Source organism: Lemur catta, chromosome 2 (assembly GCF_020740605.2).
Source record: "Lemur catta isolate mLemCat1 chromosome 2, mLemCat1.pri, whole genome shotgun sequence".
In the NCBI taxonomy this organism is placed as follows: Eukaryota; Metazoa; Chordata; class Mammalia; order Primates; family Lemuridae; genus Lemur; species Lemur catta.
The window spans coordinates 8,635,596-8,648,548 of record NC_059129.1 but is presented as its reverse complement, the minus strand read 5'-3'; the positions used below and the strand labels follow the sequence as shown (position 1 = coordinate 8,648,548).

At 47.5% G+C, this 12,953-nt stretch overlaps 1 protein-coding gene across 4 annotated transcripts in view; it reads right to left on the bottom strand.

The window, feature by feature from the left end:
- Window positions 1-12,953, bottom strand: part of SNX29 (sorting nexin 29) — a 394,246-nt gene that overhangs the window by 118,801 nt on the left and 262,492 nt on the right. For all 4 annotated transcript variants that reach the window (XM_045542623.1, XM_045542624.1, XM_045542625.1 and 1 more), the window contains one exon: window positions 1,554-1,609. In XM_045542623.1, the coding sequence (XP_045398579.1) occupies window positions 1,554-1,609 (56 nt within the window). The remainder of the gene's footprint in view (window positions 1-1,553; window positions 1,610-12,953) is intronic.

Here is a 12,953-nt window from a genome sequence, read left to right as displayed (position 1 = left end):
TTTGGGCCAGGCTTTGAGGAATACTGAAAGTTGGCCCAGTTGCAGGGGGGAGGTTGAGGATGGGAAAGATGTTTCCAGCAGGGGAACTAACATCTGTGAAGAGTCAGGCTCAGGACTGCCTAGGTCCGAATCCTCTGTCATCTGTGGGGTGGCTGACATGACACTGAGTGAGTCCGAGGAGCACCTAGCACAGAGGGTTGCTGTGTCCCTGTGGGCTGGGTGAGCACAGTAACAGTCCAGGGGGAAGACCAAGCGGTCAGAGGAGGGGAACAGGCCAGTGTGGCTGGTGTGCAGGGAGGGGACAGGGCCGGGCTGGGGCTGAAGCCAGAGGTCAGTGAGGGCCTCCTTAAGCTCCATGAAGGAGTCTGGACTCTATCTTGAGAGGGAGCAATGGTGTCATCGCTTCCCTGTGCCTTTAGCGTGGCTGAGCAAACTGGCAGGAGGAGGGTCCAAGTCTCTGGGGACAGAGGATGTGTCCTGGACCAGGCAGAGGTGCTTAAGAGCAGAGACTATGGCTCATTCATCCCTTCCATTGAGAATAGCAGCTGCTTGGTGAACTCCTGGTTTAACAGCGCATTGCTCCCGTCTCACCGCTGACTAGTCTCTGGGCTCCCCTCCGCAGCTCTCACCTCGCCCCCCAGTTTCTCCCCACCATTGCTCCCACCGGGCTGCCATCCTAGCAGCCGCTTCACGCTGCACTCCCCCTGCCCACGAGCCCATGAGTGAGGAAACCCAGGCCCAGTGAGGCTGGGTGGCTTGACGGGTGCCGAGATTCCCAGGCAGGGGCACCTGGCTCCGTGACCCGCTCTCCCTAGGGCCGGCCCCACCCTCCCGCTCCAGACGCGGCTTCTCCTGGATGAGCCTTCTCCCGGGGAGGCTGGACTTCTTCTACTCATCACAACGGAATGAGAGACAGAGGTTCTGCCCGGCCTTTAACCCAGAACTTACCCCACTTTCTTTGCCAGCCTGAAGGGACTGTCTGTCCAAAAACTAAGGCACCCAGAATAAGAAGAGTCTGATGACCAACTACCTTCCTTTGGGGTTATCGGCAGAGGCACCGATAGAACCTAACACCCTATGAAAACCCAGGCCAACGCACTGACGACTGTTGGTCCAATAACCCAGCGACCACAGACAACAAATGAGTGACTCGGGCCAGAGTCGGGCACTAGGGACAAGCGGGGACTACAGTAACCTGAAGAGCGCATGCCCTGTGTGCAGGGGCAGCTGCTGCTCAGCTCCAGCTGACTGCGGCCTGACACTGGTGAGTGTCTAATTTAAAAAAAAAAGAAAGAAAAAAATTGAAATTTTTATGTCATATCTTTCAACTTTTAAATGTCAGCCAAGAAAATGTTTTTAAATACCCCAAGGGGACATAAAACATGTCTGAAGGCCAGACTTAGGCTGCAGGAGGACAACTCCCCACCTTTATAATAACCAAACCCTGTGTAGATTTCAGCAACGATTTCTGTATCCCCCTGTGGTCTTCTGGGACACAGGCCAGCAGAGCCCTATTTCTAAAGGACCCTCAGGGGCAAACACCAGGGACTTACATTTCAAAATCCGACAAACTCTGGTCTTCGGATGTTTGACTCAAATCTCCAGGCACCTGCCGTCAGGAGAAGAGGGGAGAAAAAAAACGCATGATGGTTACCAAGGTTTGCATAACCACAGAAGAATTCTGCCTCGCTACGACCCCTGAACATTTCCTGATAAGCACGAGGTGAAAAAGCCGTTACTAGAAAACAAGAAGAGATTTTGCGGAGGGATGGCTACAGATGATGCTGCAGTAATAAAAACACGCCACCACGAGAGATCTCAATTATCTTTACGGAAAAAGGACTGTTAATCCTATTGAGATAATCACAGGCATGTAAAAGCATGTAATTTGGGAGCTATGAAGGCCTAATTAGGATCTCAGACACCAGATATCAGATGTACAATGGAAAAAATATCCATTGTCACCATGACAAACATCACACACACAGACACACCCAGTAAATAAGCAAAAAAGGCCAATGTCTAGCCCCAAAATGATTCCATCCTCTCCCCCTCGTAATGTATGAGCAATTTGAGGCAGCAGAGTGTGACCTATCCTTCTGACTCAGAAGGGCTACAAGAGAAGATGATTAGGGGAGAGAGACTAACTGCACGGCACGATGGTCCCTCCCCAGCACTGCTTAGGGGCCCTGCACCCCGTGGACGTGAGCTCAGGGCCAGCAGGCGTTCCATGGCGTGTGTGACCTCCAGCGAGTCCCCCACCCTCGGCTCCCCCTCAGACAGGGAAATCGATTCTCAGGGCTGTTGCAAGGATTTGCAATTATTATGTAAAGCAGATAGCAAAATGCCCAGCAGTGGTAGAGGCTCAATAAATGTTGGTATTATTCTCATACCCAGGGAATGAGCTTCCTTTTTTGATCTGGTAGAAACTGAATTGGCTGGAATTTTAACAACGTGGATCAGGACTAAGAGGAACCAAGCAGAACAGAGAAGGGTGTGGAACAGTGATGGAGAAAGAGACAACACGGATTTCACACCCTTCACCTATCAGAGCCCTGTAACCTTCCTAACGACCCCAAGGGAGGAATTATTTTCCTCACTTCATAAATGGGGACACGGAGACTCTGGGAGGTTGTATGACTTGCTCAAGCTCACATCTAGGAAGCAGATCTGTCCAACTTTGAAGGCTTTTCTGCTACACACCCTCAGCAAACAGAAGAAAAGCCAGCTAAAAGGTGAACAAAGAAGGTAAGACTTCAAGAAGTTCTGCCTGTACAGAGGGTCAGAAGACACCAGAAGACTCTCCTTAAAGAAACAGTGGGTTCTGGCTTTGGGGACAGAATGCAGGGGTTATGAAGCCTGGGCTCTGGGTCCATGCAGCTCAGGATCAAATCCCAGCCCTACTCTTCCTGTGTGGCCATGAGCAAATCACGTCTCTGTGCCACACTGCTGTCATCCATAAAATGGGTATAATAGGAGATAAAATGAGTTAATATCCATGTAGTATGCAGAACAGTGCCTGGCATGTAGAAAGATCTCAGTAACTGACAGTGTACCATGACAATAATATGCCAATTACTCAGGAGTAAAAGCAGTGTGTTCTGTTATCCTTGACCCTAGACACAGAATCGGCCCTGCCAACCCAAGGGGTGCCTCTCACCCCATGCATGGCAGTCCAGAGGGAGAAGGACCCACACTGAGTCCTTTATAGATGTCTGGAGCTAAGCAACTAAACCTGGCTCCAGGCAGCCGACGTTCCTAAAAAGGCGCTAGAGAGACTCCTTCAAACCCAGGAAGGAGAAACCTGCCTTACCACTTGGAAGAACTTCAGTTTCCTAGGACCTAAAGCCTCACTGGTTGAGGAACTCGCTAGGCTGAGGGTTGCTGTCACTCTGCTGCTCTGGTGGCTGCCACTTTCCTATGCGTGGCTGGGAGGAGAGTTGGTCTATTGGGAAGCCATGAGGCTGCACGTACCCCAGACCCCTAAAAACATCCACATCCTGTGACCCGTGAGTCCACTGCCAAAATGCACCCAGAGGAAACAATGGAACACACCAACCAAGATTTACACCACAAATCGTCCCTCTTTCCATTCCTTGGAGAAGTGGGAAAAAAACTGCAAACAAAAAAGGTCTAGCTATAGAAGTATGCCTCAAGAAATTATGGCATGTCTATATGAGATGAAAACATTTTTTAAATAGGTTTTGCATGGGAGGGTGTACATGCACATTCATGAGGGCACAAGTCTAAAAATTCTGGAAAAATGTGTAATGAAAGTCATAGTGGCGATCATTAATAAGAGATTAGGAGTGGGGTTGGGGGAAGGACGCTTATTTTTCATTTTCTATCTCTCTGTAAGACAAAAAAAAGTATTTTTCAATTGCTTAAAAAAAATTATATACGCTTTTGAAGAATGAGCTAGCTTTCTATGTGCTGTTAGGAAAAGCTCTCCAAGATAGATTAAGTGAAACCAGAAGCAGGGTATAGACAAAATAGATCTAATACTCTACCCTGGATACAGAAATGGAAAATGAAAGACTACCCAGTTGTATTTGTTTGTCTTTGCATCAAGAAGCTGCAGAAGAGAAATTCGAGACGCCAATAAAAGGGGCACCCGTGGCGGGCTCAGGCCATTCGCACAGCACCGGGAGTGAGGCTATTCACTGAACACTCTTTCATATCATTTGAGCTTTGAAATAAATTAATGTACTACCAATTAATAATTTAAATAGACATGTATTATCCTCCCAAATGAGTGTTCCTGGTAAATTTTTAATGGCCTAGGAAAAAGCTCCCATCTCTGTTTGGTAAGAAGCAGGTAGGCACCGCCCAGTGGTTCCTGACTGTAACTCACAATGTCTGTGCGTCAGTAAGATTAGAACGAAATGCTTCCAGAATGTTACAGTGGGGGATTTCTGGGAGAGAAGTCACGTGATTTTGTACTTTCTACAATGGAGATGGATTGATTGCATAACCAGAAGCAGATACACATGTTTTAATACACGTGTGTATCATCAGGTAGGACAATACTCTTTCCACCTCCTCCGCCTCCACGCATTCCCCTAGAAGGCAGAGAGCCAACGGGCAGAGACTTTGCCTTCAAACTCTTTTAGGCATCATGGATGGAAAAGGGCAAAGGAAGGGCCCTGAAGCCATGCCACCTTCCTGACGACATCCACTCTCCTCTTTGCTCATCCACGTGGGACTTAGTGGGAACAGCTGTGACTCCAGCACCTTCTCCGGCAGGGACGATACGGCAGCCATCGGCCACTCCTCTACCCTGAGTCCCATCCCCAGCACCTGAGCCTGGGGAAGGCCCTTCTGGGCACAGTGTGGGGACCAGGCGAACAGACTGCAGGAGGGACTCACGGGCCATCAGGACGCCAGCTCCACTGCTATGCACACTCGCCACCTCCTTTGAACGCAGCCTCATTTCTAACGGGAAGTCAACAGTTTGTACCCAGGGAACCTCGTTCAGAAGAGCCTCTGACCACCCCAAAAAGCACCAAAGGGCAACCGAAAGGACTGAAGAAAAAGACAGGGTGGGGTTTGTAAGGACAGACATCACTTTACAATTACAGGAAAACAGTTTGAAGCTTCTTCAAAAACAACTGATTCTTGGACCAAGGTATTCTCTTGACATCTAAGTTCCCCTCAGGGATGCTGATTTTCAGGGAACGTTTTGGACGATGGATGTAAGTATCTGGCAGTTGTTAAATCCTCCTGACTTAGAGGCTTTTCTTCTAATTATGTGGCCTTATTGGGATCAGCAAACCAGTAAATATTTACATGTCTACATGAGTACCAGGGAGGCTGGGTTGGAAAAATAATCTGGAAACTTTCTAACCTCTGTGGTTAGAAACTTTCTAACCTCTGTATCTTGATAACAAGGCTGGGCTCTACAGCAATTGCACAATGATAATTAAAGGCAGAGCTTATTAAACACCTCAGAATTTTGTCTTTTCATGCTGTCTTCCCAGGCTGGCACTAGGTATCAGCTGGGCTTTACAGCAGTCCTCCAGAAAGCCAAGTTGATTTTATATTCTGGCAATAAAAGAAGTGTGGAGCAGAGATTATTTTCTAAGAAAAATCCACTTTCTGTTGACGCTGGCTGCAAACACCCCCTGCGACCTCCTGGAGTCTGGGCAGTCCTGGAGGACACATCCCTAGGATGCAGCCTTCCCTTTGGTTCACCCGCAACACGAGGCATAAATAAGTGATCAGCAGCATGGTTATCTTCCTTCGCCTTTCCCTGACCCCGCAGAGGGCAGCTCGCCATCTGCCTGTGGTATGGGCAGTCACGCGGCGACATTCAGGTGCAGGGAAAGGCACAGCCTCGTACTAGAGCAGCCAGCACTCCCAGAGGCTCCTGGAGCCAACACCCTGGTGCTACAGACACAGATGTGGAGTGACAAATGAGACCACGGAGAATGTGCTGCTGGACTGCGTCAGCCACCAAGTTTCCACGATCTGTCCCGACTCAGATTTCCTGGGTTGCCTGTGGGGTGGGGAGCAGGGAGAGGCCAACGGCAGCAGCTCGACCCCAACGTCAGTGTGGGACTCTGACACTGGCCACCCTGCCACTCTGACTGGCAAGTCCTCAAACGTGGAAGATACTAGAGGTTCTGCCAAAAAGAATAGCAAATATCCACTATGTGCTGAATAAATATTTAAATAAAAAGGAGACACAGAGAGAAAGAGAGAGAAAATCAGCCCATTTAACAAAGCCATGGGAAAAAAAGTATATCTCCTTCTATTGGCAGAATCAAGATATAGCCAGGGGGTGGCAAAGCTGGACAGAGAACCCTCCCCTCCTTGGAGTTGCCCTGACTTCTGTAGTCCTGAAAAGCATGTAAGCACAACGCCACCACCACCAGGCATCAAACGCTTCCCACTCCACAGAGCTCTTTCACATAATAACTCTTCCCCCAATAGTGCTATAGGCAGAGGTGTCATCCCTGTGTCACAGGAGAGGACAAGAGGGCTGAATGTGAATAAACAGAGGAAGCAGAGCTGCAGAAGCCCAAACCAAATCTCCTAGCCCACTCAGCAGCCTCTCACTCTGCCTCAGTGACTTCAGGTGCTCAGCTTTCTCCAGACAGAGAAGCCACATGAGGTATTTTGGTCAATAATCGCATCTGAGATCCCAGTGGACAACCAGCACCAGCTGCCAGAACAATGAGTGCCACCTGGGATGTCCAGCTCAATCAAGCCCCGGATGACTGCAGCCCCAGTTGATAGCATATGAGGCAGAAGAGCCACCCAGCTGAGCCCAGTCAACCCACAGAAGCATGAGAGAGAAAACAGCTGTGTTTTTTAAGCCATTAGGTTTTGGCATGGTCTGACATACAGCAATATATAGTCCACGAAAGTAATTCGCCCAAGTTCATTCAGCTATTAAGCAGCAGAGGTGGGATTCAAATGCAGGGAGTCTGGCTCCAGAGTCTGCACATTTAACCACTAAGCTATGCTGCCTCCCACTACACAGTTGCCACTCTTTGCATCTTGCCTCTGGAATGCCCAGATGAAGTAACCCAAATTCATATCCAAGAGGCTTACCTGGTATAAAGACCTCTGATGTGTAAAGAAAGGCTGAAAGGACTCAACCACTCAAGAGCAGATGTATGCAGACAAGTGTACAGGTGGGTGGGTGGGTGGGGGTGTGTGTGTGTGTGTGTGTGTGTGTGTGTGGTGTTGTCATTGTTGCTGCTGCTGCAAGATGATTTCTGGTAGGCACCAGGCCTGGAGGCCAAGGCACAGACCTGGCCCAGTCCAAGGTGGCTGGCCTTCTCCCTAGGAAGTCCCAGATCTTTTTCCATCTCTGTACAAGTCAGCTTCTAGACTCTGAGCCGAGTACATAAGCTCTCAGGGTCAAATGGAAACTCAGACGTTTGAGTTCTAATCCCCGACTTCCTAGTATGGTTAGAGAAGTCACTTGGCTTCAGCAAAGCTTGGTTTCTCCCTCACCTACCTCATGACAACCGGTCTCTGCTGCCCTATTAGAAAGAATCAACACAAGTTAGAGAAGGGGAACAACATGCGTTGAACACCTACTATGTGCCAAGGACTTTATTTATAGTTTCATGTTTAATCCTCAAATAACGTGCAAAGTGAGTATTACTGCATGTTATTGTTCCCTTTCCCTGCCTCTTTGCAAGGATAGCTCTTCTCATTCTTCAGGGTTCAGCTAAAATGAATATGAACTCCTAGGAGGCACCTTCCTGGACCACCAGACCTGGAGAACAGGTTGTCCACTGCCACCCTGTGCACCTCACATTTGTCAGCCTACACGTACTCCACACTGGTTATCTGTGGATTGGTCCCTTTCTTGTGGGTTTGGAGAGCTCTACCTGTTCACTGTGACACACGGCAGCCTGGCCTAGCACCTGGCACACTGTAGGCACTGAATTAATATTTGTGACTGATTAAACAAATGAATCATAGTAACAAACGCTGTATTTCCACACTGAAATGACAATCAATTTTTAAACTGCTCTGTAGCAAATTCAAAATCTTCATGCATGGTAAGGATAAATTAGTTTGGAGATAAAAAAAAGAAAAGAAAAGAAAATCTTATTTTCTCTCTCCTAATCACCAAGCTCTTAGATTTACTCACTGCTCAAAACAAAAGACAAAGGAAGACACTACACAAGGGGAGCCTATTTGTCCCCATCATGAAATGGCACCCATCATCTGTTTTCCAGAGTCACTTTCTCACTCATCTATGTTTTCAAATAGGCTTCCCTTATGCAATTAGCTCTCACTTTTTACTGCCAAAAATGACAACTATTTCCATCCCACCAACACTCCTGCTTTCTCATCTCATCTTTTAATAAGGAGCAAAATGGCTCCGTCTTCCGGCTTGCACGGCCAAGCCAAGTGACAGACACTGTGGGCCTGGGCTACCCATGCCTCGAGGGGGCAGCCAGCCCAGGCCTAGGCCACTTTCAGGGCTCTCTGTTAAACTGTTCATTTGTTTTACAAATATACAATTAGAGGCATCCTATCTTTGTAGTTTTAAAAACAGCTGTGATCAGGGACTCTTTCTTTGCTGGGAGAAAAAAACTGGCAAAAAAGAGCTTTAAAGAGTTTTTATTTCATCCTCTAGGTAGCCCTAAAGCCTCGTACGAACATAGAGCATTACACTTCCATGGATTAGTTTTTGAATGTGTCTGGTTTTCCCAAAAGATTATGAGGGTTTCAAGGACAGTATTCTCAGAGCCCAAGACAGTATCAGGCACATGTGGTTGATCAATGAATGCTCCCATCGGATGGACAGATAAACAGAGGTGTGGATGGATTAATGCACGCTTGGATGCCTGGAGGAAGGCAGGGAAGGGAGGCAGGTGCTGGGAAAATTATCTTATTTGCTAAGGATGGACATCTAGTTTCTTTCCAAGAAATTAAGATGTACGGACAACGTAAGTACAAAGACAAGTATACAAAGACATTTATTGCAACATTACACTTGGATAATAAAAGCCTAGAAACGTGTAATGAAATGGTTACATAAAATATAGCATAGCCAGACTATACAGCTATTAAAAGAATAGCACAGTTCTCCTCTAACAGGGAATGATCTCTAAGATATAATGTCAAATGACAAAAGCAAGACATAAAACAGTATGTCAACTAAGCTACATCTTTGTGAAGGAGTTGGAGACACGTGTCTATGTGCTTAAATTGGATACATGTGTCTGTGTGCATTAACCATTTCCAGAAAGATACACAAGAAACTGCCCGCCGTGGATGCCCTTGAAGGAAGGGCAAGGGTCAGATGAGAGAGGAAGATTTGTTTTTTTCTGTAAAACTTTATACCTTCATAAATTATTACCATGTACATGAGTTGTTAATGTTTCAAAAAATAAACATAATAGTGCAATTTTAAATTTAAAAAAAAAAACCCTATGTCTATGATGGAAAAAACAGAACAGTGAATGCCCCCAGGAAAGTGGAGTCGGGAACACAGGCAGGGGGTGGGGGCTGGTGGATCGGACCAAGGAACATTCCAGGATAATGTTCAAGTTCTATGTGCAACTGGGAAGGATTTTGCAAAAATACATACTAATGTCTGCAATTTACTTTGAAATGCATCCCCCCCAAAATAGATAAAATGCTGGGTATGTAGAGGGGTGGATGGCAGATGATGGATACTATATGAGGATAAAGTATAGAGAGATGTTAATGGTAGACTCTGGGCAGTAGGTATACAGTTGTGCACTGTAAAATTCTTTCATATAACTGTTTTAGGTTTTTCAAATAAGATTTGGAAAAAATAAGTTTTATTCAACCATACCAGGAGAATGACTGAATTATCTTTCTATTCTCTGTCCCTTTCTATTCTCTGTCCCTTTCTATTCTCTGTATAGAACGTGATATAATCGTACTGTCTTCTAAAGAGGCTATCAGAGTGTGCAGCTTAAAAATGTAGGAGAAAGAGTATTGCTGAAGTGTGTCTGATGGTTAATGAACAGAACTATTATGTTTTTCTGGATTCTGTGGTATTCTTGGTATTATCAGCTCTTTAATAATAATTTGTTGTGATTTCTTTCCTTGTTCTAAACAAATAATTTTTTGAAAAAGACAGGATGAGACTTCGGTCAGCTGGGACTGAGCTCTGTCTCAGCTGTGTGGCCTAGAACAAGCCACTACCTGTCTCTGGACCTCACTTCCCTCCTGTAAAATGGGGACAGAAGGGGCCCTGGTGGGGGTGCTGTGAGGCTCCAATAGGATCCGCTAAGGACTGCCCCTGCCCAGCACCCAGCAGAGGAACATTCCCAGTAAGTAGCAGTTACTCTTGCGACCCACGGACAGAGTTCAAAGGCGTTGGACAGAACAGACAGTGACCTGCTGGCTCCAGGCTTTCTGGAAACCGCGCTGGGGGCATGGTGGTTTGGGTGACAAGCACCGTACAGCGAACAGGACAGCAGCCACCTGGGGCGCACGGAGAGCACAGTCCATCGGGAGGGGCGGCCCCCGCAACGGCAGTCCACACGATTCGTTACACAGCCCACCGGGAAGGACGGATGAATAAGGTGTCTGGAGGGGTATAAGGGAAGCAGCTTCAATAGGGATGGAGGCACGAGGGAGCAGCACGTCTCCTGTCTTTGCTCAAGCCGTGGAAAGCCAGGGAGGGGTTTCGGCCAGGGAAAGGCTGGTGCAGCTCACACTTCAGCCAGCTGCTCTGCTGCAGAGCAGAGGCAGGCGCAGGAGGCCGGCCAGCCGCTGCACACACTTCGCACACACACGCCCATCCCCACTGTGCACACAGGGTAACAGGCTCACCGCTCTGCTCATCCTTTTTTATCACAGAAGGCTCACTTATACAAAAAGTACAAATCAACAATTAGATACAGTTTTTCCAGGTTTACGTTACCAACATAAAAGTGTTATGTTATGAATTTTCAACCAGGCTCTAGTAAAAGACCCAGACCAGCTGCAATGAGCAGAGAGCAACCAACCAACTCCAACTTGCTCCTGGCTCCAGGGGAGGAAACCAAGGCCCGAGGAGGAGAGCAGCGACCTTAGCCGTGGCTGGGCCTTCCGGGCCTCCCTCACCTTCCATCACATTCCTGGTTTTTTAACCGGCTACTCACAGGTGACAAGGTTTCCAGGAACCATCTCGAGCACTCAGTGGACAGAGCCACCCCCTACCCCCAGGAGAGTGGGTTTTCCTTTGGCCTGTTCTCCACATTGAATTTCCAAGGAAGCCTCCTCTTAAATAAAGGGTTACACAAACACGATTTGCTTGTTTTAAAGATGTTTAGAAAACACTGGACAAATGGCCTCGTTCGCTATTTCATCCTTAACTCCCACTGAACAGCCAGAGAAACCCAGGCAATCATGCAAACCTCATAATCCTAACTGGCTTGCACCAATACTGCAGTAAAACCCGGGAGTGAACACAGGATTTCCTGAAATGCACTACAATCCCAGTTAAAACTGTCCATTAGAAATTAGTAAGGGACCACCAAGCAGTATGTCACAGCATTAAAAGATACCCAGGGTGTTTAAGCGGCAGGTGTGAGCTCATTATTGCAGACAGGAGTGGGTACCTGGGCTGATCTGCTACAGATGCCGGCCTACAAGGACAAGAGAAGGAATCTGCCACTCCTGTTACCCCAAGTACTGTCTTCTCGCAAAGAGAAAACACCCCTTACCAGCACCAAGCATGGCTGTATCACACAGGGAAACCCTCCATGGCTGAGACTGGTGGTTTATTCATTTTTGCATTTCTAGCACCTAAACCCAGCACCTCCCATACCCTGAATCAGGGACTAGCAAACCATGGCCCACAGGCCAAATGCCAACTGTTTTTGTAAATGGTTTTACTGGAACGCAGTCGCACTCATAAGATGGTTGTGTATCATCTGTGACTGCTTTCATGCTACATCAGCGAAGTTGAGTAATTATTGATAGAGACAGAATGACCTGCGGAGTCTAAAACATTCACTGTCTGGGCATTTATGGAAAATGCTTGCCAACTCCTGTCTAACTGATGGCTGAACAGATGTAGAAAAATTATTTGTGACTTCAGGAAAACCTCATGCTTCTCGGTGGGGAGGAACAAATTACTGCATTCCATAGCTTCATAAAACGTCAGTGACTTGAGAATAAAATGAGGCCCCAGATCTTGACGGAGAAGGAGTGGTGGGCATGACAGTAGGAACAGGCATTGATTTGCACCCCTCGTGTGATTCTTAGAGCAACCTTGTGAGTGTTAATGTCTCCCATATTCTACGAGAGGCTCAGAGAGGCTGAGTGATGTGCCCACAGACACAGCGGGAATTCAAAGCCAGGTCTGGCTGAATCCCAAGCTGTGCTCTTTCCGTAACACCTGCTGCCTCTTCCCAGACGAAATATGGGCAGGGGCCATGAACCCAGGCTCATCGCCCCCGAAGGAAGGAATCTGTAAAGCGTGCCATCTCCAGAAGGCAGTTTCTCGTAAAGCGAAGAGAGACACTGAGGCAGCCGGAGCATGTGCGCGTCTGGGCCATCAGCTGTCAACTGTAGGCACGGATTGTATTTTTAACATTATAAGCACAGCGATTAAATCTGCAGATGAGAAGGCTCCATGTTTGCTGCTAATTTTCAGGTAAAAGCAAAATGACTCCATGGAATGTTTTGTCCCAGGATTCTTCCTTGGGGTTTAATTTCTACCAGTCACAAATAAGAAAACCACATCTTGGAGGCCCTTCGAGCATGGAGGTTGGGTGGGGTACGAGGAGGGAATGCTGCTCGTGAAGCTCTTTACTGATTAGTCTTGGCTACCAAGGTCCTCTGGGAAAGATAAAGGGTCCTAAGGCCAGGTAGACCTGGGCTTCAACACTTACTAAGGGAGAAAGCTTGAACCTCAGTTTCCTCATCTGTAAAATGGGGCCAGCACTCACCCACCATGATCCCTGCCATGACCTATCGGTAAAATGCACAGCATCCTGCCTGCTCCATGATAA